The sequence below is a fragment of the Acomys minous genome (assembly GCF_964271855.1).
Source record: "Acomys minous genome assembly, chromosome: 16".
NCBI classification, from domain to species: Eukaryota; Metazoa; Chordata; class Mammalia; order Rodentia; family Muridae; genus Acomys; species Acomys minous.
Genome location: NC_140498.1, coordinates 55,641,649 through 55,669,044, shown reverse-complemented (window position 1 = coordinate 55,669,044; position 27,396 = coordinate 55,641,649). Strand labels below are relative to the sequence as shown.

At 49.8% G+C, this 27,396-nt stretch overlaps 1 protein-coding gene across 1 annotated transcript in view; it reads left to right on the top strand.

Annotated features, from left to right (window-relative positions):
• The window catches only part of LOC311587155 (cilia- and flagella-associated protein 337-like), a gene marked incomplete at its 5' end in the record, with an annotated part of 43,400 nt that overhangs the window by 3,348 nt on the left and 12,656 nt on the right, over nucleotides 1-27,396 (top strand). Inside the window, 9 exons of the mRNA XM_084763654.1 lie at nucleotides 566-671; nucleotides 8,254-8,405; nucleotides 13,547-13,649; nucleotides 17,654-17,757; nucleotides 17,844-17,923; nucleotides 19,046-19,100; nucleotides 20,227-20,272; nucleotides 21,578-21,637; nucleotides 24,564-24,723. Coding sequence (XP_084619780.1) covers nucleotides 566-671; nucleotides 8,254-8,405; nucleotides 13,547-13,649; nucleotides 17,654-17,757; nucleotides 17,844-17,923; nucleotides 19,046-19,100; nucleotides 20,227-20,272; nucleotides 21,578-21,637; nucleotides 24,564-24,723 — 866 coding nt within the window. The remainder of the gene's footprint in view (nucleotides 1-565; nucleotides 672-8,253; nucleotides 8,406-13,546; nucleotides 13,650-17,653; nucleotides 17,758-17,843; nucleotides 17,924-19,045; nucleotides 19,101-20,226; nucleotides 20,273-21,577; nucleotides 21,638-24,563; nucleotides 24,724-27,396) is intronic.

The following is a 27,396-nucleotide window of genomic DNA, read 5'->3' as shown; positions in this document are numbered from 1 at the left end:
ATGTGCGATACGTAATAAAAATGTGGAGGGATGGGTCTATGGCTAGGGTGTGAAGTGAATTTTAAAAAAAAAGATTGAGTTACGGTTAAAAGCAGGTGTGTGGTCTCCCTGATAGCCTCAGCCAGGCTCCTTCCTCCTCCCCGCCCAGCCCCCACAGTGCTGTGACCCTCCCAGAGAACCCAGGCCCTGCAAGGGCACTTTAAATTGCACATTATATTGCAAGCCCAGATTTTAATGCCATTTACTCAGGTCTATAGAAAGCACCCAGATGCCACGGAATCGATGGCAGCCCTACCCCGGGCTCCCCCTCACCTATTCCTTTTATGCAGCTATTGTTAACAGCTGGAGAAAGCAGAGCATTAGGTTTCCTCTCTCCCCAAGTTCTGTTGCCGAAACTGCTAATTATTTCGCCTCAGCCCTTTTATTACGTGGAATACATACCAGAGGGAAGTGGAGGCCTCCAGGATGAATGGAACACCAGATCCAGGCCGGGATGATGTTTGCATTTTAAAAATAGAAAGAGCAGGTAGACTGGCTTGGTGCTCATTTGCTCTTTTCTTTCTAGAAAACCAACAGGTGTGCTGAGAGGCCACAGGGCTCCTGTGATCTACGTACACATAGCGTTTGAAGAAAACAAAGTGCTTTCCATGTCTGCTGACAACACAGTCAAGGTCTGCCCCTCTCGTGGGTTTTTTTGGGGGGGTGGTGAGGGTGGAGGTGCTTTGAGACAGGGTTTCTCTGTGTAGCCCTGGATGTCCTGGACTCGATTTTGTAGACCAGGCTGGCCTTGAACTCACAGTGATCCCCCTGCCTCTGCCTCCCAAGTGCTGGGATTACAGGTGTGCACCACCACACCTGGCTCCCTCTCATGTTTTGATGATGATCCTTCAGGCAGGTTTTACTCTTTAGCTGATTTATTTTTTTATTTATTTGTTTTTGAAACACAGTCTCTCACTGTAGCCCAGAATAGTCTGGAACTTCCCACAATTTGTCTCTCTTAGCCTCCCAAGCAATTTGCCTGTCTCCATCTTTGGCAATGTGGAAGTTGGGGGTGGGGGCTCTGCCCTAACGAAGGCTTGTGTAGAGTTTAGTTGTGTGCATTTGCTTTAGTAGGGGTGTGTGTGTGTACAGGCGTATGTATGTGTGTGTCTACGTAAGTGTCTGTGTGTCTCTGTGTATATGCATGTCTGTGTGCATGTATGCATGTACATGCATGTATGTGTATATATGTATGTCTTTGTGTGTGTATTATGTGTGCATGTATGCATGTGTGTGCATGTATGCTTGTGTGTGCATGTATGTGTGTGTATATGTGTGTATATGTGTGTCTTTGTCTCTGTGTGTCTGAGTCTAAATCTGTGCACATGTGCCCAAGCAGCTGATTGCCAGGGAGCTCTCCATGCTGGTGTTTGGGGTGCTGTGCCACCCTCCCAGCATGTGGGCCCTTGCCCACACACTGCCCATATTCCCTGTCCGAGTCATTTCCCCATGTGTCTGGAGGATAGAGAAGTGAGCTGGGAATCCTGCCCTTACCCCCACGGGCTAGCTGTCATTCCGCAGCGCACACTGGGCACGCACCTTCCTGACGTGTTGCCCGTGAGCGTCAGAACCCAAACATCTCTGACCTAGATGGAGGCAGTGACATCACAGTTTGGGTTTGTTCCTTTCATATACTGAAGATCCTGTCTGTGTCTAACAGTTGGTTATCCCGGGACCTCTGCTGTGTGCTGATTCCTATGCAAAAAGCAGTCTGACTGGCTCTCTTCCCCTTCGTTAGACTGGCTTCTTCAGGAGTGTGACTAGACTTCACAAGCCATCTGCTGGCTTTACTGAGCTGTTGGTGGACACAGGGTAGGGATTTGAAACACATTAGTATGAGGGGGAGATCCTGTCTCAAAAAGAAAGAAAGAAAGAAAGAAAGAAAGAAAGAAAGAAAGAAAAAAAGAAAGAAAAAAAAAAAACAGAAGTAACTCCTAACTTTGTGCTTTGGGTTAGGCATTAGCTTCTAAAAGATGACATCAAAAGTTCAAGAAACAAAAGAAAATAAATGAGCCTTTGTCAAAATTAGAAACACGGGGCTGGAGAGATGGCTCGGTGGTTAAGAGCGCCGCCTGCTCTTCTAAAGGTCCTGAGTTCAATTCCCAGCAACCACATGGTGGCTCACAACCATCTGCAATGTAATATGGCGCCCTCTCTGGCTTGCAGGAGTACAAGCAGAGCACTGTATACATAATAATAAATAAATAAATCTTAAAAAAAAAATTAGAAACACCTAGGCTTGGCCATCACTAATGCGAGACATAAACAACGTATGTAACGGAGGCGGATATTGCAAACCATATGCTTGATAAGGAACTTGCATCGAGACCACAACGGTTAGTGCTTAGCAATAAAGATACTGATGGCCGATGGAAACACACACGGGTAAAAGAGCTGAGTGGACCCTCCTTCAAAACTAGCCAACCATGTCACCATACAATGTTCAACATCACAGTCATGGAGAAATGGAACCCTGAGATACAGCTTCACACTCGGGAGGATGGAGAGAAAATAGACATGAGCAGATGCCGGTAAGGATGAGAGGAAACGGAAGCTTCTATATATTGACATGAAAATATAATTTTTTTTTCAGGAATCAGTTTATCATTTCTCAAGTGGTACTGCAGGACCCAGGGACTCCACCCCAGGGATGTGCTCAAGAGAACAAAAAGCATGCATCCCTCAAAAATGTACTTGTTAGTGCACATAGCAGTATCGTTTGCCATGGTTAAAGGGTAGCTGCCACTCACATGGCCAAGCTAGTAAACGGTGAAAATACAACAAAAATCGAGTGTGTGTGAGCAAAAGAATGGAGCGTCCATCTACGTTATAACATGGATGAGCCGTGCACGATGCTTGGTGAGAGTCACAAAAAGCCACACGTTGTCTTGCTTCTTCCATTTGTATGAAACCAAGAGACACGAAGCGTTTTAACCAGGGACTGCGTGTGGACAGAACACAGACTGGACGACATGGGATGGGGGGGGGGACACTGATGGAATGTCCTCGTGGTAGGTAGTGCAGATGGCTGTGTAATTTCGTGGCCAGCTGAAGACACCTGTGTGATCCCGTGGCCCGCTGAAGATGGCTGTGTAATTCTGTGGCCTGCTGAAGATGGCTGTGTAATTCTGTGGCCCGCTGAAGATGGCTATGTGATTCCGTGGCCCGCTGGAGATGGCTGTGTAATTCTGTGGCCTGCTGAGGATGGCTATGTAATCCTGTGGCCTGCTGAAGCCCCCTGAATTGAGCATGTTTTTAAAATGCAAATTTTTTAATATGTGAGTTGTAGTCCAATAAGAGCAGTTTTTAAGGCAAGAGAAGAGTCAATGGGGGGAGGGAAACACCAAGATTTGGGATCTAAGCCCAAATCTGAGTCAGGGAACATGGCAAACATGGGCTGTAAGGCCACAGAGCCACTGGACAGAGCAAACTAGGGTTTAGGGGGGCAGGAGCTGGGGCTAGTGGTATAAAATCGGGCATTATTAGCATTTAGGTAGAATCTTAAACTCTGGACTGAGTGAGATGACAAAAAGAAACTGTGAACAGAGGAGGGGAAAGTCTGCCCAAGACTGCGTGCCTGGCCTGAGATGTGCAGAGCCTTTTCTCTGTGTGGGTCCAAGATGGCTCCTGTACCATGAGCCTGGGAAGGCTGCCAAACACAAACAGCCAAAACACTAAGGATGCAACATTTATATAATTCCTGATTGTGTCAGAGTTCTTCTTGCTATAGGTAGTTTATTGTATATATGTACAGTAATATAAATGTATATGTAAAAAATCAAAAATATTTAATGAAAAAGATGGGGGGGAAAACGTGATTCCATACAACCAGCTGTGGAGAGTGCAGACAGCGATAGAGTGGGACCATGGCACAAGCTCTGTGCAAACTTGCTTAAAATGATGAGATTTATGAACTCCACTGTTTGATTTATCTTGAAAATCAAGCTCATCTGAAGGCTTCATCCTAAGTCACCGTGTGGAGGACTCCGAGTTTTTAATGAGCTTTTTCTCCCGCTTTGAATCTTGCAGCTCTCGGATAATCATAATTTTGTATGTGGGGACACGCCTTGCATCCGACTCTCTCTCCCCATCGCCTCTCCATTTTCTTCCAATCTCAACTCGTGATTACAAGATTAGCATCCAGCCCGTGGTGACTCAGGCATATTGAATAGCTTCCCAATGTGTATTTAAAATATATTGAAATCCTATCTTGGAAATATGGTGTGTAAGTTATTTCAGACTGTACGATTCCTAGCAAACAACAGCTAATGAACCGGGAGCCAAGCGGCTCAACGCCTAGCATGCCGGAGTAGGCAGCCTTCATTCTTTGAATTATTTTCTAGCCCAAATATTTCACTCCTCCAAATCACGGGGACATACAAACATTTCAGGAGGCTTCTGGTTTCTGGCACTCTCTAACCGGGAGCTGGTGATGGATTCGGGTTGCCTTTTTCACTTGGCATCCTCTGTAAATGTAAGACTGCAAGCCACAAATGGGGCCGTCTTTCGTCAACTAGAATTAGAATTCAGAGAAAGCCCTTTCTTCCAAGGAAGGCAGTGTGGCAGGACACGCTCCCTAGCATAGCACGGCAGGCGCCTCTCTTAGGCACACCCCATGCTTTCTCTAGGTTAAGGCAACAGGTTTGTTTCTGTCCGTTTTAACCCCTGTGGTTCTGTGAGTGAGCGCTCCTACTCATGAGCCGGCATCTCCCCAGTCAGGGGGCCCACCCTCTTCCTCCCATGCCAGGAGGCAGGTAAAGAGTTAGCAGTGCCGCCTGCTCCTACCTCAGCCAGCTCTTCTCAGTCAGGAGCTGAGTTCCAGTCATGGTGGGTGAGTGGGAAGTGACACGGGCCTTGGGTGGGTACCCTCTTCCCAGTAATAATTCCGCAAATGGCCAAGGGTGTGTGGGTTAGGGACAGGGTGACAGAAGGAGACATCCAACTCTGAGTTTAAACTCAGAGACCACAGCCGGGGGGACTCAGTCCTTCAGAGTTGACTCGTTTTTTCCACTGGATTACTCCTTCCCACGATGGGAGAAAGGCACGCCTTGTTGAGCGTTCGTCCTTGCTAAAGGCTGTGGGTGCACTGGGCTCTCTGCACAGCGGTTTTATTGGGTGAGAGTGATTTCAGCCCAAGAGACGTGGGTGAAATGTGCCAAGGCAGGCTGATGGCTTGATAGCCAAGACGCAGCCACTGGGTGAACTGGGGAGCAGCTGGGGTCAAAAATGGGCCTCTCTGCTCACGCCTCTCACTTCTGCCCCTCGCGTGTGTTGACGTGGTGAGCTCCTGCGTCACGCCGGCTGTGTTTGCAGTAGCTTGGACAGCTTGATGCCAGTTTGGTAACTCGGCCTAAGCTTCTATGTAGCAAGTACCCCCCCACCTTTCCTTCATGGGTCTTGGGATCCAACTCATGTCACCTGAGATGGCTTTTCCAGACTCCAGAATCTTGTGTTTTCTCTTGGAATCCTTCTGTGTTAGTCTGTTCCTTGGGGCTATAACAAGGTACCCAAGACAAGCCAACTTACAAAAGAGCCCAGGTTTGGTGCTTCTAAGGCTAGGAAAGTCAACAGCATGACGTTGATGTCCAATTGGCGTCCCCTTGCTGTGTCAGAATACAGTGAGAGGCACGGCATCGTCAGTCGGGACAACTGTGCCAGATTAGGTTTTCTCTTTGTTTTTCAGTACATTTTTCAGGTGCCCAGGGTGGAGCCAATGCCTTGCACATCCTAAGTGTCTTAGTTAGGGCTTTGTTACCGTGAAGAGACACCATGACCGTGGCAACTCTTACAAAGGAAAATATTTAACTGGGGCTGGCTCACAGTTTTCAGAGGTTTAATCCAGTATCATCTCGGCCGGAAACATGGCAGCGTGAAGGCAGACATGGTGCTGGAGAGGGAGCTAAGAGTTCTACATCTGGATCCACGGGCGGCAGCAGGAGACTATGTCAAACACTGGGTGGTAGCGTGAGCATAGGAGATCTCAACGCCCGCCCCGCAGTGACACACTTCCTTCAACAGTGCCGCTCCATAGGGGCCAAGCAACCCTACTCAAACCGCCACACTAGGCAAGCACTTCACCACCAAGCTATACCCGTAGCTCCGTCTTTTCCGTCTTATGAGCCACTAACTCCGTCATGGGAGACCTATGCTCATGACCTCATCAAATCCCAAATGCCTACCTTTGGATACCATTAACATATGAACTTAGGGATAGAGTTAGCCATGGAGACCTTTGGAAGCATGCTCGGATCAAATGCCTGTGCCGCTTAGCTTTCTTCCCACCCAGCGAAACGAGTGTGCGCCACCACATTGATGCTGAAGAAAGGAGAGAGGGCTGTCCCTTGAGCCAAACACACTTGGGGCTGCCTTTTCCACCAGGAGTCAGTAGTGGACATCCACGCTGACTTCACAACAGCCACAGATCCACACGGATACTAGAATGGGCTGGAGCTGTTGTAGCCAGTGCGCTGCCAGCTCAGAAAACAAATGGGAAATAAACAGAGTCTAAATTCCAAGGGTTAGAGTGCAGCTGACCAGACGAAGGCTTCCAACAGCGTTTGGCATCTGGGTCAAGGAAGAAAAAAAACCCTGTGTGGGCCCACGAGCTCGCTCTGGTGAGATCTTCCTGTCTTGGCTACTTTCTGGCCTCCAAGTCCAGAAGTCACTGGATAACATCTGCCTCCCCAAAGCTGGCTTACGAGACCAATGGCTTGTGAGGATTGGCTATAGTTTGCTTCAATGACCTGAGTATTAGGGGCTTGGTCACCAGCACAGAAGCTTTGAGGGTGGGGGAACGTCTAAGGACTTTGTATTGGATTCCTTGGAACTGTGGGTCAAAACAGACCTTTCCTCTCTCTAAGTTTAGCTTTGAAGGTGTCCACAGTAGTGATAGAAAGCTGACTCACGTGGGCTGCCGTAACAAAGTACCAGAGACAGAGTGGCTTAAATAACAGAAATGTTCCGGCTCGTAGCTCAGAGGCTAGAAGCCCAAGGTGTCAGGTGGCTTGGGGCCTTTGGAGGGCTGTGAAAGTGAGCTGGCCCCAGGCCACCTGCCTAGTTCCTGGCTGTCTTCCGCCAATCCTGGGATTCTCCGGTTGTAGACGCCCTGCCCCTATCTCTGCCACCATCTTCACGAGCCATCTTCTCACCGTGCGTCCCTCTAACTCCCTCTTCTCGACAAGCCACCCGCCGCATTTGAGCAGAGTCTAGCATGCTCCGCGGTGACCTCTTCTTTGCTACTTGTATCTCAGCAACCCCATTTCCAAGTTTCGCCTCATCCTGAGGAACTGGGGTTATTTGCCATTTGAAAGGAGGGTAGCAATTCGCCCATAACAAAAAGGGAAGGAGACCAGGACTCCAGGTAGCTGGCACAATGGCGTCAGCCGCTCTCCTCTCATCCCCCACAGCGCTCCCCAGCTGACACAGTCCGCTAGACGAATACCAGAGCCACCCTCCGCATGCTTTACCCGCATAGCAAATCATTGACAGAGATATTATTCTAACCGTGTTGTGCCATTACTATATTTTAACCACTTCTCTGAGTACTGGGTTTGTTTGTTTGTTTGTTTGTTTGTTTAATTTTCTATAATTCTTTAAGCACCACTCTAGAATAGGCAGTTTTGGCTCTCTGTTGTACAGGCAACACTGAGGGGAAGAGATGTTGGGGATTTGCGTGAGGCTGCCCAGGTGGAGCTCAGTGGGTTCCAAGCCAGGCAGACGGACTTCCGGGCTTTCCTGTCCTCAAACACCAGCCCCGCAGGAGCCCGTCCCCAGGGCTTCCAAAGATCTGCCTGGTGACAGGGTTGGTCTTGTATGAAGAGCTGGGAACAGAGTTGATGATCAAGGTGCCACAAATCGGATCCAAGCATCAGCTCCCGGTGAAAGCTGGGTCCGTGGAGAAGCGGGGAGACTGGTCATCTCCTCGTGGGACTAATAGAGCCTAGAGACTCGTAGTCACAACTGTCCCCTCTCTTAGGTCACCTTTCACACTCCCATGATCGAGGGGACCAGGGACCCCTTTCAGCATCTTGGTGGGAGTGAACATGGGTTACAGTTTGAACCTGGTCAAGGCCAGCCTTACCCACAACAAACAGTGGCCATGGCAACACAGTGAGTGTGCAAAACATGTTACTAGCTGAGTGTGTGGCACACACAGGATTTAGAGTCTGGGGAAGAAGAAATCAAAGCTCTTACTTTCCTCTGTTTCCTCTACAGATCTGGGATCTTGAGACCCACGGCTGCTGCTGTACAGCCTCTTCCAGAGCCACTGGCCTCACAGGAGAACTCACAGCCTGCCTCTACCTCCCCGGACAGAGAGCCCTGTGCGTGGCCACGGATGGCCTGGCTTGCCTTCACCTGAAAGTGGGGTAGGGGACTGTCTGTCCTCTGAGCTTTGTAGGTGCAATGTCCTAGAGGTTTCTAGAGAGTTCCAGTGTGGTGTGGTCAACATCCTACTCATTGCTTAGGCTGTAGGCTCTGAAACAGCAGCCCTGAGCCTCCAGCCTTCAGCTTGTATTTGATGAGACTCTTTCAACACTATCTTGAGCGAGAGACACCGGAGTAATCTGTACTATCCAGAAGTGACTTCTCCCACGCACTAGCATTAATCCTCTAGTACATAAAGATTCATTATATGGGAGCCAAATCCAGATCCAAAGGCAGAAGCTAAGCAGACAGCGATCTGAGGATTTGGGATTCCCGCAGCGCTGTTGCCTCTGCTACGCCCCGTGCCTTAGACACGCCCCTACCCGTAAAGCAAGCTAGCCAATCAGAGCAGCACATGCCCAAATGGTGAGAGAGGCTGGAATCAAGACTCCCGAATGAAGCCGGGCGTGGTGGCGCACGCCTTTAATCCCAGCACTCGGGAGGCAGAGGCAGGCGGATCGCTGTGAGTTCGAGGTTAGCCTGGTCTGCAAAGCAAGTCCAGGACAGCCAAGGCTACACAGAGAAACCCTGTCTCCAAAAAAAAAAAAAAAAAAAAAAGATTCCCGAATGGATTCTCTTCCCCAGTGCAAGGGACTGTAATGCCTTGGGAGTGGAGCCTCCTCAATTCCACAAGCATTGTGGCTTCCTTGACACCCCCAACCCCATCCCCACCACCTAGAGTGCCTTTGCCTTGTTGGCAAAGAATCTAGTGGCCACTTGCCATCCCTTTCACCTCTGCCCTGCCTGGGCTGACACTGTCTGATCCTATGCCCCGGGAGGGGACACTACACATCTATATCTGGGGACTCCGGGCACCTTGGCTGTCTCTACCTGAATAGGGGCTTTCTAGTCTTATAGTACCGTCAGGTGTGCAGAGCTTGTTCAATTAGTGATCCAGGAACCAAGAATGGATTATTGTGGCATGTGGGAGCCCGGAGCAAAAGCAAGACCCCCCGCCTTTGGAAGAAAGCAGTCCTCTGGCTTCTTTCTGCACCAACCAATGCCCTTGCTGAAATGAACCAAAGGGAGAGACGATGTTATATTAAAAAGACAAAACAACGAAGCAGGCATGGTGGTGCACGCCTTTAATCCCAGGACTCAGGAGGCAGATGTAGGTAGATCTTCTGGAGTTCAAGGCCAGCCTAGTCTACAACGTGAGTCCAGGACAGCCAGGGCAACACAGAGAAAGCCTGTCATGTTGTTTAGGGGCTGAAGAGGTGCATTTGATGGGTCACAACCATCTATAATGAGATCCGGTGCCCTCTTCTGGTGTGCAGGTGCTACACGCAGGCAGAGCACTGTATACATAATAAATAAATAAATCTTAAACAAAACAAAAACAAGGAAAAGCACAGGGAACATACAGATGTAGAGACACACAGATTGGCACATGCAGAAATCCCCTAGAAACAGAATTGGAAACTGTAAAATATAAGCAAAAGACCTGTAGAGTTAGAAAAACGAAAGAAAGAAAATGCCCAGACAAGCATTATGAGACAAACAACCTCTAAAGATGCCATTGCCTTTGTTTTGTGTCGGCCATCTTCTGCTGGTCATGGGACCTGGCTTTACAAATGCTTCATATACCAACTGAGAAGCACTTTTTCATCTGGGAGTGGTTATGGGTTGGCAATAGCTTCTGGGCTAGGGATGTGGGTTAGTGTTCACCTCCATGCTGCCACAGGGTCTCTGAGGTTGCCGGTGCATCAGTCCTGCTGTGTTTAGAAGGCTTTGTTTCCTTGGTGTTTCCCGTCCCCTCTGCCTTCCCTTCCACAGGATTCCTTAAGCTGTGAGGGAGGGAATTGATGGAGACACCCCATTTAGAAGTGCTGCACACTGTCCAGCTGTGGGTCTCTGTGCTTCCGTGAGCTGCAGGAGGAAGCATCTCTGGTCATGGCTGAGGGGGACACTGGCCTATGAGGATAGCGGAATGCCTTTAGGAGGCGTTTTGTTGCTGTGTCCCTTTGGTAGACCAGGAGTGTTTGGTTTCCCCTAGGTTCCCAGCCTATCTGGTCTCAGTTTCCTGGTCACCAAGCATTGTTGGCAGTGGGTTCCATCCCATGAACTGTTTTGTATTTTTAGGGAATCTCTGTTTGTCTCTACATCCATACGTGCTTCTTGTGCTTTTTCTTTGGCTCTTTATTTTTCTGTTTGTTTGGTTTTGTCTTGTCAATTATATTGTCGGTCGCTGGTGACTCACAACTATCCATAAATCCACTTCCGGTGATCCTTTGCCTTCTTATGACTTCTGCAGGCATGAGATACCCATGCAGTGCATGTGCACACATGCAGCCAAAACACTCATGCACATTAACTAACCAACTAATCCAAAACAAAGCATCAGACAGAAGGAAATCTACTTCCTGGAACCCTTTCTCACAGCCTGCAGGAAAGCATCCTCCATGCCCTTAGAGGCCTGGAGGCTAAGGAATAAGCCACGCTCTTCTGTGGAAAAGGAATTCTCCCCTCTGCCCTGCCAGCTTGAGTACTGGGGTGCTTGGCATATGCTTTGAGCACTGACAGGCTCTCTGCTCTCTGGGATCCAAGAGCACGGAACTCATTACAGCCAGCCTAGTGCAGTTTGTTATTATGGGCGGGTACTGGAAATCAAACTCAGGTCCTCTGGAAGAACAGTCAGTGCTTTTAACCTCCGAGCCATCTCTCCAGCCCCACACAGGCCACTCCTCCTGGCTACACAGCATACAGTCCTCCTCCCCACCACAGCTTTTAGCAGGGTCCGGCAGTTCTGAGAATCCAAAGTCAGTGTAGACGGTCCATGACAAGAAAGCAGAGAATCCTTACAGCGACTGCCGCAGCCTGTGGGGCTCAGATACTGTTGCACAATGGCCGCTGGCTTCCTGAGCACCACCTTTGTCCTCCCCACATTTCCTCCCGATTAGTGAACATGGGTGTGGGGTAGGGGAAGTATTCTTTATCCACTTGTAACTAGTCAAACTGCGTGATTTAACTTCAAGGGATCTGGATATGGCTTAGTGGCCAAGAGAACACACTGCTCTCGCAAAAAGACTCAAGTTCAACTATATTTATTTTGGTTTTTCAAGACAAGGTTTCTCTGTGTAGCCTCAGCTGTCCTGGACTCGCTTTATAGACCAGGCCGGCCTTGAACTCATAGACATCTGCCTGTCTCTGCCTCCCAGAGTACCAGGATTACAGGTGTGCACCACGGCGCCCAGCTTCTAATTCAGTTTCTAGTACCCACATCAGGCAGTTCACAACTGCCGGTGACATTAGTTCTAGAGGACATGACACCTCTGTCCCTACAGGCACATATACTCATGTGCATAAGCCCAACACATACACATACACATAATTTAAAATATTTTTTAATCGACTGCACGAAAGAGCAAGCACATTTCACATGAAATGTGAGCCCGTCCCTCTTCGCTGAGGAGTGAAGTCATGCAGCCAACTGGAATGGCTCCGAAGAGTCAAATAGAGGCACAACTAAGTGGTACAGCCGGGCTCCGGAGCGATCTTGATGGGGCATGCTGAAACTGGAAGCTTCTACCAATCAAACTGCTGTTTGCTCTGCCTGATAGAATTGTGTAGAACAAACAGCGCACTTGATTGATTTCTTTTGGGACGCAGTGACTGGAATTCTGCTTCGCGGCAAACACAATCTCTAGTGCTAACAATTAGGCGCCTGGTCGCCTCCGCTGTCGCAGCCCACCCCATCCCTGCTGCCACTCAATTTACCCGACCTGATTTGCAAAGCCTAAGCTCCTCCCCCAGCATCTGGGAGAGAGGGTCAGACCACCAGCTAGACCGAGTCTTCTCTCTCTCCCCTTGGTTCCTCCCGCCTGTGGACTTCCTGCCTCCTCCTGCCTGGCGCAGACCCCACTCTCACCTCCTAAAGCCCAGGACAGGCTGCCCTTCCTTGGAGAGAGTTGTCCGAGCTTCTTGTCTCGGGCTTCCGATAAGTGGGCGGCCCTGCCGTTCTCCTGCGGCCAAGCTTGAGGATTCACGGCGGAAGAATTAAGAGAGAGGCGACAGGGCCACCGCACATGGAATTAACGTTCGGTATTATGTGCCCTGCATGCAGGCACGTACATCCGTTCCTCATGTTTCCATAAGGGACTGTATTTTGCAGATAAGGAAATGAGGCCAAGGGGCTTGCGTGGCTGCGGAGTGCTAGCCTCCAACATATGGGGAATGGATCCAGGCTCTGATGTGCCCTTTGTACCTGCACAGGGCCTGCTGAGACCGGCATGGCCTCCTTGCTGCAGTCGCTGTAGCACACACTTATGGTTTTATTATTGGTGAGGAGACAGAATCAGAAGGGTCTCCATCAATCAATCAATCAATCCTCGCCATGTGTCAGTCTCGTGTGTTCTGAGTGTGCCTTAGCATACGTCAATCACGTGTGCTAGTCATGAGAAGCTGCCCACACATCTATCTTTCCCTATTTATTCCCTGTATCCTTGTCAAGGTTCCTGTTGCTGTGATGAAACACCATGACCAAAGCAAGTTGAGAGGAAAGCGTTTATTCAGTTTAGGCTTCTGCATCACGTTCATCATTGAAGGAGTCAGGACAGGAGCTCAGGCAGGACAGGACCCTGGAGGCCGGAGCTGATGCAGAGCCCATGGAGGGGTGCTGCTCACTGGCTTGCTCCCCATGGCTTGCTCAGCCTGCTTTTTTTTTTTTTTTTTCTTTTTTTGGTTTTTCGAGACAGGGTCTCTCTTGCTAGCCTTGGCTGTCCTGGACTCGCTTTGTAGACCAGGCTGGCCTCAAACTCACAGCGATCTGCTTCCTCTGCCTCCCAAGTGCTGGGATTAAAGGCCTGTGCTGCCACCACTGCCCGTCTCAGCGTGCCTTCTTATAGAACACAAGACCACCAGCCCTGGAATGGCATCACCCACTGGTGGTGAGCTGGGCCCTCCCCCATGGATCACTAACTAAAAAAAAATCCAACAGGTTTGCCCACAGCCTAATCTTGTAGAGGCATTTTCTCAATTGACTCTCCTCCTCGTTGATGACTCTAGCCTGTCGCAGATTAGAGAGTGGGATTTTGGGCAGTTAGGCAGATGAACCATGTCCCCCTGCCCTCCCCTCTCTCTCCAGATCTGTCCCAGAGCCCCACCCGGTGCGTTCCCACCGGGAGCCTGTGGTTTGCTGCAGGTACAACCCAGTCTTCAGGCATGTGGTCAGCTGCTGCGAAGCATCCGTAAGTATCTACTCCTGACGTCTTAGCAAAGACGACGTACTTGTGAGGTAGCCCGGCTGCTCCATCTTCCCACTGGAGCTGCGCAGCGTGTTCTGCCGACCTTCTGTTCCTAGAAGTCCACAGGGGGATGGACAGTCACTTCTGATCTGTTAACAATCACGTATCGTTTAGACAGTCTTTGCTTAGAGTCAATAGGGAGAGCCTGCGTTTTCCCCAGTGGCTCCCAGTACGAGCTGTTTGGAAAGACCATCCCTCCCAAGTGTTGTCGCTTGTTTTTTAAAACTCTATTTTATTTGAGGTATTGAAGCCTCTACTTCCCTTCCACCAACCCCTTAACCCTGGGTATGAGAAAGAATGCTAGTGAGGAGAAGGGGCTCAGACTCCTTTACTTCTCCCCGCTGTTTAGGGTCAATTGGGTTCTTTTGGGGCAATAGCAATCTCCGTCAACAGCAGCTAGCAGCCCCAAACATTTCTCTGGCCTCTCCGAACCGCTACAAGCCTCACGACACTACTGCAGCCACGGAGCCTCTCAGAGGTCTCAAAGTCTTAGACCACGCCCCTCTCCACGCCCCCAAGAGGCGGGCCGTTACCAGCGGGCAAAGACCACGCCCACACGAAACAGTTAAAAACTGGGGACAAACTAAAGCCCAAACTAAGACCCCATACTTGGGATTAAAACACAATTTACATAACATAACGAAGTTTACAAAGAACCCAAAACTTCCTTCCGCCCAGGAGTCTTATATCCCTGTGGTTATCTTGTATGTTGTAAAGCAAAGACTTCTCATTAACCGTTGAAATTCTAAACTACTGTCTGCTCAGAGGACTTGGAACCTTCCCCGGGGTGGGACTGACTTCATCCATCAAGCTAGAGGACATTGGACTCTCTGGAGTGTGAGGACTCCCATTAGTAGGCTGCTAGAGGGATGGCCCCGAAAGACAGCAATTGCAAGAAAGGGAAAAAGTGTGCTGAGGGAGCTTGTAGGTCTGGAAGTTTAGAAGGTACAGAAAATGAACCCCACTCTCAGGTTCTTTTCTGGTGGCTTCATTAAAATGCCTGGACATAGGCAACTTCCAGGAGACAGGGTTTTAGTTCACATTCCAAGTTGCATTCTATTGTTGCTAGGAACTCAACGCCGCAGAAGCGACAGGTCACGCTGCATCCATGGTCCAGGAGTGTGAGCTCAGGTCACGCTGCATCCATGGTCCAGGAGTGTGAGCTCAGGTCACACTTCACCCAAGGTCCAGGAGTGTGAGCTCAGGTCACACTGTACCCAAGGTCCAGGAGTGTGAGCTCAGGTCACACTGCACCCAAGGTCCAGGAGTGTGAGCTCAGGTCACACTGCAGCCATGGTCCAGGAGTGTGAGCTCAGGTCACACTTCACCCAAGGTCCATGAGTGTGAATTCAGGTCACACTGTACCCACGGTCCATGAGTGTGAATTCAGGTCACACTGTACCCACAGTCCAGGAGTGTGAGCTCAGGTCACACTGTACCCACGGTCCATGAGTGTGAGCTCAGGTCACACTGCACCCATGGTCCATAAGTGTGAGCTCAGGTCACACTGCAGCCACAGTCCATAAGTGTGAATTCAGGTCACACTGTACCCACGGTCCAGGAGTGTGAGCTCAGGTCACACTGCAGCCACGGTCCATAAGTGTGAGCTCAGGTCACACTGCAGCCACGGTCCAGGAGTGTGAGCTCAGGTCACGCTTCACCCAAGGTCCATGAGTGTGAGCTCAGGTCACACTGTACCCACGGTCCATGAGTGTGAATTCAGGTCACACTGTACCCACGGTCCAGGAGTGTGAGCTCAGGTCACACTGTACCCACGGTCCATGAGTGTGAGCTCAGGTCACACTGCAGCCACAGTCCATAAGTGTGAGCTCAGGTCACACTGCAGCCACAGTCCATAAGTGTGAGCTCAGGTCACACTGCAGCCACGGTCCTGGAGTGTGAGTTCAGGTCACACTGTACCCTTGGTCCAGGAGTGTGAGCTCAGGTCACACTGTAGCCACGGTCCTGGAATGTGAGCTCAGGTCACACTGTACCCTTGGTCCAGGAGTGTGAGCTCAGGTCACACTGCACCCACGGTCCTGGAGTGTGAGCTCAGGTCACACTGCACCCTTGGTCCAGGAGTGTGAGCTCAGGTCACACTGTACCCACAGTCCTGGAGTGTGAGCTCAGGTCACACTATACCCACGGTCCTGGAGTGTGAGCTCAGGTCACACTGCACCCAAGGTCCAGGAGTGCGAGCTCAGGTCACACTGCACTCATGGTCCAGGAGTGTGAGCTCAGGTCACACTGCACTCATGGTCCAGGAGTGCGAGCTCAGGTCACACTGCACTCATGGTCCAGGAGTGTGAACTCAGGTCACACTGCAGCCATGGTCCATGAGTGTGAGCTCAGGTCACACTGCAGCCATGATCCATGAGTGTGAGCTCAGGTCACACTGCACCCAAGGTCCAGGAGTGCGAGCTCAGGTCACACTGCAGCCATGATCCATGAGTGTGAGCTCAGGTCACACTGCAGCCATGATCCATGAGTGTGAGCTCAGGTCACACTGTAGCCATGATCCATGAGTGTGAGCTCAGGTCACACTGCAGCCATGATCCATGAGTGTGAGCTCAGGTCACACTGCACCCAAGGTCCAGGAGTGCGAGCTCAGGTCACACTGCAGCCATGATCCATGAGTGTGAGCTCAGGTCACACTGCAGCCATGATCCATGAGTGTGAGCTCAGGTCACACTGCAGCCATGATCCATGAGTGTGAGCTCAGGTCACACTGCAGCCATGATCCATGAGTGTGAGCTCAGGTCACACTGCGCCCATGATCCATGAGTGTGAGCTCAGGTCACACTGCGCCCATGATCCATGAGTGTGAGCTCAGGTCACACTGCGCCCATGATCCATGAGTGTGAGCTCAGGTCACACTGCAGCCATGATCCATGAGTGTGAGCTCAGGTCACACTGCAGCCATGATCCATGAGTGTGAGCTCAGGTCACACTGCACCCAAGGTCCAGGAGTGCGAGCTCAGGTCACACTGCAGCCATGATCCATGAGTGTGAGCTCAGGTCACACTGCACCCATGATCCATGAGTGTGAGCTCAGGTCACACTGCACCCATGATCCATGAGTGTGAGCTCAGGTCACACTGCACCCATGATCCATGAGTGTGAGCTCAGGTCACACTGCGCCCATGATCCATGAGTGTGAGCTCAGGTCACACTGCACCCATGATCCATGAGTGTGAGCTCAGGTCACACTGCAGCCATGATCCATGAGTGTGAGCTCAGGTCACACTGCAGCCATGATCCATGAGTGTGAGCTCAGGTCACACTGCAGCCATGATCCATGAGTGTGAGCTCAAGTCACACTGCCTCTCGAACTCAGGATAGATCTTCCTACCTCAATTCACCCAAGCTTAAGAAAATCCTGGCTGAATGTGCCCACAGGCTGGCCTAATCTAGACAATCCCCAGTGAGACTCCCCACCCATGCGACTCTGTTGTTGATGCTTAACACCGCCACACCCACCAGCACCTTGATTCTGGACCTTGACTCTCCAGACTATGAGAAAAAACAGGTCAGCTGCTTAAGTGATCTGGTGGTGGCAATTTGCTGTGGGCTGTGCTGGCAAGCGGATACATTCAAGGAAGCCAGTTTGTGTGGGGGTACAGAAAGTTTCTGGGTAGACGTTTAAGATTGATTTATTTTTATTTAACGTGCCTGGGTGTTTTGTCTGCATGTTTGTATGTGTACCATGTGTCTGTACTGTCTGCAGAGGCCGGAGAGGGTGCAGGATCCCCTCCAACTGGAGTTATAACTGGTTATGAGTTATAATCCGTGGGTGCTCGGAACCAAATCCCTGACCCTCTGGCCATCTCTCCAGCTCCCTTGCAATGTCGTCTTTAATGTTTAAGTCACCAGACTTCTAAAATGCAAACACCCTTTGACTTTTGAGGCGTTATCTCTCAGCCATCTTTCTTTTGACTTTTACACAGGTGGTGAGAGTGTGGGACTTTGAAACGGGAAGACAGGTGTCTGAATTTATTGGGACTGGCAGTGCTGGCATCACCTGTCTGACTTATGACTCCAGCGGACGAAGGTACACATACCCTTTCTCTCGTGTCAGGAACCTCTCAGCAGGGTGACCTGGGTCACGTCATCCAAGCGTGACAATCTGTTTCCTAGGCTTGTGACTGGGGGCAGAGACGGCTGTCTGAAAATATGGAGCTACAACAACGGACACTGTCTCCATACCCTTCGGCACGGCAAGTGAGGCGGGGGTTGGGGGGGGGCCACCCCAGCAAGTGGTTCCCCGTAAAGTGTCGATTCACAATTGTCCCTTTATCATAAATGGAACAGGAATCCAGAAAGATAAAGCCTCCGATGTGTGTAGCATCTCCCCACGCCATCTCTCTCTGTGTTTCAGGTTATTTCACGTTTCTGTGTAGGCTCTGTTTCTTAACAATTAAGCTTTATTATACAATCCAACTAGCTTACACAAGTGGGGAAAAACGGTAAAAGGGAAAAAAGAGTGAACCTTCCGGTGTCCGTTCCACAGGACAGGTCCTTAGGTGTCTCTGGCCTGCGTGCTGGTCCAGCCTGTTCGCTGATCCACCTGTGCTCAATCCCGATCTCAACCTGCTGTTGCTCTCTCCTTCTCCGCCTCTCTGGCTCACGTGCGAAGGGCGGTCTTCTTCTCCCATTGAGGGTCAATTAGAAAAACAATAGTCCAGGTCTGCTTCCTGAATTCCAGGCCCAGGATGGCTCCACTCAGTCTATCACTAGGTATCCATGGGGTGCCCAAGGGTAAAGCCCACCAAGACTGCTTTCACGTGTGACAAAGCCTACAGTCCTTCCCACATTTCTGGAGTTGGGTTGTGTGGCGGTATAACCACACGAACTAAATGCAAGCCTCTTATAGAGCTCTTCATGCACCCCAAGGCTATTCATTAATTCATTTTGCTACGTTTATTCTTGGAAACAGATTCCCCGATTCTGGCCCCTAAAGTGCCAACAATCAGATAAGAAGCATATTCTTCAGCTGTTAAAGGGGAATAAGTGTGAAGTCAAGGTGGGAAAAACCATGAAGCTAAATTCCCGAGTCTCGTCCCAAACCTGCTTTGCTCTCTGTGTGACCGTCACTCAATGTCACATGCTACTGGGTCCCTACCACGAGAAGCAGCTTCTTGTACCTGATCAAGGGCAGAGTCAGACAGGGAAGGTGGCCACAAACGAATGGTGCCTTAATGGCCCAGGCAACATTTGACCCTGTGCTGAGCACGAGAAAGTAGATGATGACGTCTGTTCCGCTCATCAGATACATTAGGGCAGCGTGTGAAAGCTGAATCAGCGAGAGCTAGTAGAGAAAATGTTTAATGTATTTCTAGATGACCATCAAAGTGAAGTCTGTGACTGCACCTACATGGAGGTAAACCAAAACAGGTGAGTTTCATCCAGCTTGAGTCATATTCAAGTGGAACCTTTTTTTTTTTAATCCCCTACTTGGAAAAACAATCTGTTGCATTAATTGGCTTTTCATTACCGTGGGGAAAAAATGTACCTGAGACAAACACAGGAAGGAAGGTGTATTTTGGTTTATGGTTCCTGAGGTCTCAGCCCATCACCAGCTGAGGCCTGTGGGAAGGTGGGGACACCGTGGCAGAAGGGTCGAGGTTGAGGAAAGATGCTCGCGTCATGACGACCCAGAAGAAAAGTGAGAGAGAAACAAAAGCCAAGGACCATTTACAGATTTCAAAGGCATATGTATCCTCAGGGGCCCACCTCTTCTAACTAAAGCGCAACTGGTTTTTCTTTCCTTTTCCTTTGTTGTTGTTGTTTTGTTTTGTTTTGTTTTGTTTTTGCTTTTTGAGACAGGGTTTCTCTGTGTAGCCTTGGCTGTCCTGAACTCACTTTGTATACCAGGCTAGCCTTGAACTCACAGCTATCCGCCTGCCTCTGCCTCCCCAGCACTGGGATTACAGGTGTGCGCCACCACACCCAGCTTTCATTTTTCTTTTCTTAGAGATTTACTTGTTTTTCATGTGTATGCTTGTCTGCCAGCATGAGTTTATACGCATCTCATGAGTACAGGTGTCTGTGGAAGTCAGAGGCATAGGATGCCCTGGAACTGGGGTTATAGGCAGTTGGGACCCACCTGATATGAGTGCTGGAAACCAAAACAGGCTCCTCTACAAGAACAGTTTGTGCTCTTATTTGCTGAGGCTGTGGACTCCCCCTCTTAGCAGCCCAGTCAGCTATGGATTCACTAGTGGGGTAGCCCATAGAAGAAGTTAGCACCCTATAATCCAGTCATCACCAGTTGGAAACTAAAACTTGAACATCTTAATTTTGGGGGCCTGGTGGCCATAATGACAATGAAAAGAATTTTCCAGAATAAAATGTGTTGAAGTATTCTCGGGGAGGGGGGTCCTGGATGCTTCCTGGAGGTAATTTAGGCAACCAGGCTCTTCAGAGTGCTGAAGCAAATTTCTGCACGTTGAGTAACCACAAAATTAAAAACAATTGGAAGTTGAAGTATTAAAATTGTGTAATTTTCTTGTTGTCTTAGGTGTGTCATAGCCGTTGGATGGGATAGAAGAATAAATGTGTATTTTGTAAGTGAAATGTAACGAATGAAAGCATTTCAAAAACCCTCCTCTAGGATTGACTTTCCTCCCTTCCTCTTCCCCCTCCTCATTTTTCAGATGTATTTTTATTTATTGTTTTTAATTATGTGAAGGTGTGTGTGTGTGTGTGTGTGTGTGTGTGTGTGTGTGTGTGTGTGTGTGTGCATGTGCGCGCGCGCATGCACGCGCAGGTGTCCACAGCAGCCTGAGTGCTGAAAACAGAACTCGGGGTTTCTGGAAGAGGAGCCAGTGCCCCTACCCCTCCTTTAAAAGTAGATTTGAGCCTGCTTTTGCTGCTATAAGGCAAGTGACACACACAAGATTCCCTTTCTTTATTTCTCCTCATCTTCCCTTCCTTCTTTTCTTCTGAAAGATTTCCCTCTCAGTGTCTCCCCAAAGGTCCCCTTGAGAAGATGTACCAGCTAGGAGAGCTCTCAGGGCCTCTGGGATCCTGGGAACCTGAAGTGGTACCCGCCATCCCTGTAAGGGATGACACACACCTTGTCCGGCATCTCTTCCCACTGGGCTCCTCCTGCCCAGCCGGAGGGGTTTCCCAGCCTCCTTGCTAAGGCTCAGCGGCCTGGCTGACCGGCTTTTCCTTCCTTCCTTCCTCCTGGCCTGTCCTTAAAGCGTCCCAGAGCCTCTCCAATCAGAAAGAGGAAATGAAAGGCCACCCCGTAAACATCTCTGCAGACACGAAATCCTTCTTTATGGAGGGGATTAAGAGACAGAACTTTAAAGTACCTCCTGAGCGAAGTTTTAAATCGACCTGTGACATTTTATTACCCTGCTTGCTATGCTGGGTGGTCCTGGATTTCCAAAAGGCTTTAAACACTGTCTGTCCTGTCCTCTTTATCCACTCACTCCAACGCTCCCTATATTTCATAGCCTAAGCCTCGCGTCTGAGAGTGATTTGAGAGATGACTACCTGGGAAATTTCAGCATTGAATTTGTCCTTTGGTATTACGGCTTCCCAGGCTGATGGCGTCGGGTTTAGCCCATGAAACAGCCCTGGGTCTTATTATGAAGGCAAAGCTATGCGCAGCATCCAAGAAGCGCTTGTCAGTTGACATATGATTTGCTGAAATGCAATCACCCAGACGTCAGGAGTGGATTGCTTTTTATTCCCACTGGCACTTGGGGAATTTGCTTTGACATTTCAAAAATCTGCATCAGTGGTGGGGTGAGGGGTAGGGTTATGAAATGTGCCAACACCTTTTCTCTGAAGTTTTGAGTGTGTTGGCAGCTCATTTTATGGATTGCACAACGTGTCCTGTTTGGCTCTGTATACAGGACGTACCTCGTGATTGCCATCATTTCTGGAAGCCTCAGCCCCACTGGCAGGATGACCTGGTGAGCCCCAGCCCACTGTCTGGCCCTCAGTGCACACAGTGCGGACAGCCTTCCCTCAAAAGGCTCCCCTGTGTATGCTGAGCCTGCCGCCTGCTCAATTTCTCAGAAGCTTGTGCTATGCATGGCAAGACTCCGGCCTATGTAGACCAAGGTCCAGGCAGCTGCCTCCTCTCTGGGGAAAAGAGATGGCCCCAGTGTTCAAGTTTTAGGGTGAGGCCAGAGGGGCGGAGCTCAAGGTGGGGGAGGGTGTGGCTTTTAATCAAAGCCGCGTCCATTCCCTGCTTCTTGGTGAGCCAGATTGCATCCGTGGTGTCATGACGTTCTTGGCCCTCTGCGGCTTGTTAGAGGCCCAGTGCTTGCTTGTTAGGGATCAGAATGTCCCCCAGCTCTCTACAGCGTCCCATGGATGAATGGCTTCCTTCAAAGCTGTCTGGATGCCAAGAAGATGTCCTCACAGAAAACAAGGCCACCCCGCCCAGTTACCTGCCATGGCCCTTCACACTGTATGTGCCCTACAAATATTCCAAAGGGACTAGAATACAAACTTTATCATCTTAGATAGGGTCACTATGCTGTGATGAAACACCAGGACCAAAGTGTTTATTCAGTTCTATGATTGACATCGCCCCGTTCATCACCAAAGGAGGTAAGGACAGGAACTCAAACAGGACAGGAACCTGGAGGCAGGAGCTGATGCAGAGGCCATGGAGGGTGCTGCTTACTGGCTGGTTCCTCATGGCTTGCTCAGCCTTCTTTCTTATAGAACCCAGGACCACCAGCCCAGGGATGGCACTGCCCACAGTATGCTGGGCCCTCTCCCACTAATCCCTAACTTTAAAAATGCCCTACAGGCTTTTTTTTTTTCATTTGAGGTTCTTTCCTCTTTGATGACTCTAGCTTATGTCAAGTTGACATAAAACTAACCAGTCCACCCATGAAGTCTGTCCTCCTTTACAGTGCAGAAGACCTTGTCCAAGTGCCCAGGTTATACTAATTGCCCAGTAATATGATCTCATTCATTCAGCACCTACTAAGTGCCTCTTGTAGACCAAATATGTGTTGTTTATGGGAGCTGCAATGATAAGTGAGCTCTGGCCCAGCCTGGCATTCACGGAGTTTGCAGCTTAGCATTCATCAAGGGAAATAATAGTTACATTTGAGGTTTCCCAGGAGAGCCACGGCCTTTGGCTATCACACATGGGTCAGTGAAGGGCACATGCATTTAGTCCTCCTCACGCATATGCATATTTATGGGGCACTGGCGTGCTCATGCACTTAGTAGGCGGGCATGGAAGAGACAGATTCTTGAGAAGCGCACAGACAGCTGAGGAGATGGGAAGCCGGGAACGTATGTAGCAAATGACAGTGAGTGATAGATCACGTGGGAGAGCCGTGAGCTTGAGGTAGCAATTTCTGGGAGACTGAAAGATCACTAGGGTTTTGTCTTGTTTTGCTGTTTGTTTGTTTGTTTGTTTGGAAGAGAAAGATCCTCTTCGTGAGCAGGAAGAGGGGGTGCCTGAGCACAGTGCGGAGGCACAGAAATGAGGCCGTCTAGGACTGTGGAGGGTCTGATGGGCTGGCGCATTCTGCATAGGAGGGGAGAGATGCTAACGAGGTTCACAGAGCTTAAATAACAGAGCTCTAGCTGCCCTGGTTCCCCGTTCCCTGAAGTCTGGGCACCAGCATGCTCAGGTTCCGGCGAGGGCTCCCTTTCTGGCTTATCAATAGGGAACTGGCTCCTGTCAGCCTCTCTTTGCTGCGTCCTCACACAGCAGAGGGAGGAGCTGTGTGCCTCTTCCTGGTCTTAACCTGAACACTTATCCCACCGTGGAGGCCGCACCCTGGCGATTGCATCGGACACCAATAATCTGTCCCAATACCGTCGCCTTGGGTCTGGTCAGCAGTTCGAACCTTTCCTAACACTGCTGCTCTTTAACACAGTCCTTCATGCTGTGCTGACCTCCAACCATAAAATTGTTTTCATTGCTACTTCATAACTGTAATTTTGCTACGTTATAAATACTATTATGAATCATAAATGGAATATCTGGATATGTGACCCCCTGTGAAAGAGTCATTTGACAATTCCCCCCCCCCCACATACACACACAAAATGGTCATGAACCACAGGTTGAGAACCACTGGGTTAGGGTTTTGACATATGAACTTGGGGGTAGGACTCAAAACATTCAGCCCAAGAATAGAAAACATTACATCTGGGCTAGGACACCTGGCAGTAGAGGATCATGGGAAAGAGCCTTCTCTTTCCCAAATGTCTCACAACATAATACATGTTCAAGCAGACAGAGCCTCGTAGGGGACACTCTGTGACAAGTGCATGAGGACAAGGTTAGAAGGATATTTTAATACGGCTGAGTGGCACCAATCACCATGACATTGTAAGTGCCCCACATGACAAATGTGAAACGCTTGTAGCCAGGGACCCTTGAACCCTGCAGCTCTGGTCTCCACGTCAGTTTCAGGCTCTCACCTTCAGCGGAGGCACCTGGGCAAAGCACCTCCTTTGAGGGCAGCACAGAGCTTGAATTCCCCTTGTCAGTTACGCTTCAGTGGAGGGCACTTGGGAGCCCTGGGGTCCACTCTAATCTGTCACTCGGGTTTCTGGCGGGTGGGAAACCATGGCTTGGTTCTCCTGTCCCACTGCTATCCCAGCCTGCGTGCGAACACCTTGTCGGCGACCTGCTTGCTGGCGGGATGGTGAAGTAAGTTCAAGCTGCTTCCCTTAGAGATTGGGGGTCTAGAATTGAGAGCTGTAACACAGCGATTGCTATGCCGAGAGAGTCTCCCACGAAGAGGTGGCAGTCTCAGAGGACCCCTCTGCCTCTGCCTTTAGGAATCTAAATGTCCCTAAAGTTGCTCTATGTGACTCGGGGTCTGATTTCTCTGCTTCATCTTTCTTTCCTAGTGCCGTGGGCACAAGGAAGACATTCTCTGTGTGGCTCAGTGTCCGCCTTCTCTTCTGGCCACTTCCAGCTACGATGGAGAGATAATAGTTTGGAATGTCGTCTCAGGCCACATCTACTGCAAGCTGAACACTCCCAGGGATGGCCAGGGCCATAGAGAAGGTAGGTAAGGGGGCAGCCCCACAGCCTCTGTACACAGACCGCCGTGGGTTCAGGTGACCCGTGAGCGTGACAGGATGACTTTCCGGGAGCAGCTTCAGTGAGACAGCTCAACTTTATTCGGGGGTGAGCAAAGGCTGTATGATTCTTGGGGAGTGTGCAGAGGCTTGCCTGGGTAGGCGCACACTACTGGCTGGGGCTTGAAGTTCCAGGAATGTTTTCCCGGCATGTGGCAGCACTGTCCTGACATTTAAACAGGAACGCAGAACCTAGTTATCCTATGGGCAGTGGGGGCAGAGTGTTTGCAGGGACCCGTGTCAAAGAATACACTCCAGGTATGGTTGGAGGCCTCTGTGCCTCCACACACTCTCCAGATGAGGTCAGGTAGGGACAAAGAAGCCCCTGCTGAGAAAGGGAGTCGTCCATTGTGTGCCTGACTTCGGAGAGCTGTCTGGATGCAATGGACTGTGAGCTCAAGCAGCAGGGTCTTCCATCAGACTTGGCAAGCTATAGGAATCTCTGTTCTGGGCCAATTCCAGCTTGGGAGTGTTGGCTGTGTGCCATGTGTGTACCCCTAAATCTGGGAGAGAGCCTAAGAGTTCAGAAGCCCAGCTCACATCTCCGGGCACCTGTTTGTCTGCTCCCAAACTGAAAGGTGTTCCCACTGAGACCACCCCCCAGCTTTGCCGCCACCAGGTGCCACAGGGTGTTGGTTGTTTTGGCATGGAATTCGGAAGGTCTTTCATTTCCTGAGGCCTGACCCACAAATCCTTAGGGAACCGTGAGTGAAGATTAGATCCCTTGCTTTAGGCATTTTTAACTCAGGAATTTAAAAAACAAAAAACAAAACAGGACGAAACAAAGCCTGAGTCTTTTAGTCAGAAAATACCTCTGAGTGTCTCCCAGGTGGGAAACACCGAGAAGTGATGTCGGCCCTACAAGGGGCTCCTGGTCTTAATGCAGAGACAAGCTGTGGGTACCCAGTGAGTTTAAAAAAAAAAAAAAGGCAAAGTCACGTGGTCAGCGTGAGCGCCACCTAGAGGAGATAGACAGAAAAGCCTCTGGCAATCTAAAGGTCAGAAAGGAATTCTTCCCAGGGCCTCAGCATCAAGGCAGTTTCTGATGCCGGTTCTGCACTTGTTTAAAAAGATTATTCTCTGAGGCTCTCTCTGAGAACACAGAACTGTTTGTTTGTTTGGTTGGTTGGTTGGTTGGTTGGTTTTAATCTTTTGTGAAGAAAGAGATGGCACTCATTGCATTATGGAAGTTTATTTTCTTTACCATTAAAATGAAATTAGCCAGGCGTGGTGGCACGCGCCTTTAATCCCAGCACTCGGGAGGCAGAGGTAGGCTGATCGCTGTGAGTTCGAGGCCAGCCCGGTCTACAAAGTGAGTCCAGGACAGCCAAGACTAACACAGAGAGACCCTGTCTCAAAAAACCAAAACTAAAAATAAAAATAATAAAATAAAATGAAATTAAGGCTACAACTAGGATGTGAGACTGACGGTTCAGGAAGCAATTCTGGTACAAAGCCCTGTAAGAAACGACTACCTGCTCCAAGTTACCATGAGGACTGTAAACTGTAAGCAGTCTCTTTTTGAGACTCCCTTCTGTTAAAAAAATACAAATCCAGCCATTGCCACAGTAACACTTCCACAAGGCTGAATTTTCACACACAACAGGCAGTACTCACCCATTAGCTCTGTCGTTAGCCATTTTCCTACAAGCTTTTTTTTATCTACCACTCACACTGACCCTGAGAGATAGGCGCCGGCTCCCTGCTCTCATCAGCAGGATCTGACGCTTGGGAGTCACACACTAATCATCATTAACAGCTGCCATGGGTAGACTTTGAGAGGGGCATTTTGGGGTCACTAATCCCTTCAGCCTTCACAGCAAGGTCACATAAAGGACTCTTGTGGTCTCCCCCGTGAAGGAGAAGGTCCTCTCCCTGTGACAGATGGCCACAGCTGAGGTGTCAGTGGGTGAAACACACTCCTGCACCCCACATGGGTAAGAAAGAGACTGGCACATCTGTGCCATGCTGTGTGCCTCTGCAGCCATCCCTGGAATGAACGTGGTTAAATAAGTGGGCAGGCCACCCTCATGACCTCCCAAAGACCCACTTCCTAGGACCCTTATATTGAATATTGAGGGCTACCAGCATTCAGTGCCTGGCCCTTTATTTATACACAGCATCCCATTTCCTCCCGGAAGCTCCCTCCTCGGCCTGGTGCAGGGAGGGCCATGGAAGACCCGTGCATTTCCCAGGTTCCTTTCTACAATGTTCTTTGTGGCCCTTGGAGGCGACGATTTAGATAGGTTCATAAGATTGTTATTCACCGGCAAATATTTGCATTTCATGTACTAAAGGACACCAGGGGACTAGGGATAGAGTCACAAACCCTGCAGATGAGGCATCTCTGGGGAATGTAGAACTGGGCTAATTTACTCAGGAATTGGCAGTGTCCATTGACTCTTGGTTTGATACCTGCCTTCTCCACAGCATCTTCTCTGCCTTGGCCAACACAGCCCACTAGAGACAACTTCCCTGACTCTGTCCCCTCCTGAACGCACCAACAGCATGTTGATGGTTTCTTGGGAGTTTTCATTCGTTTAATTTAGTTCTGAGTCTCTGCCGCTGCTTGTTCCATGCTCAGCACAAGGCCTTATCC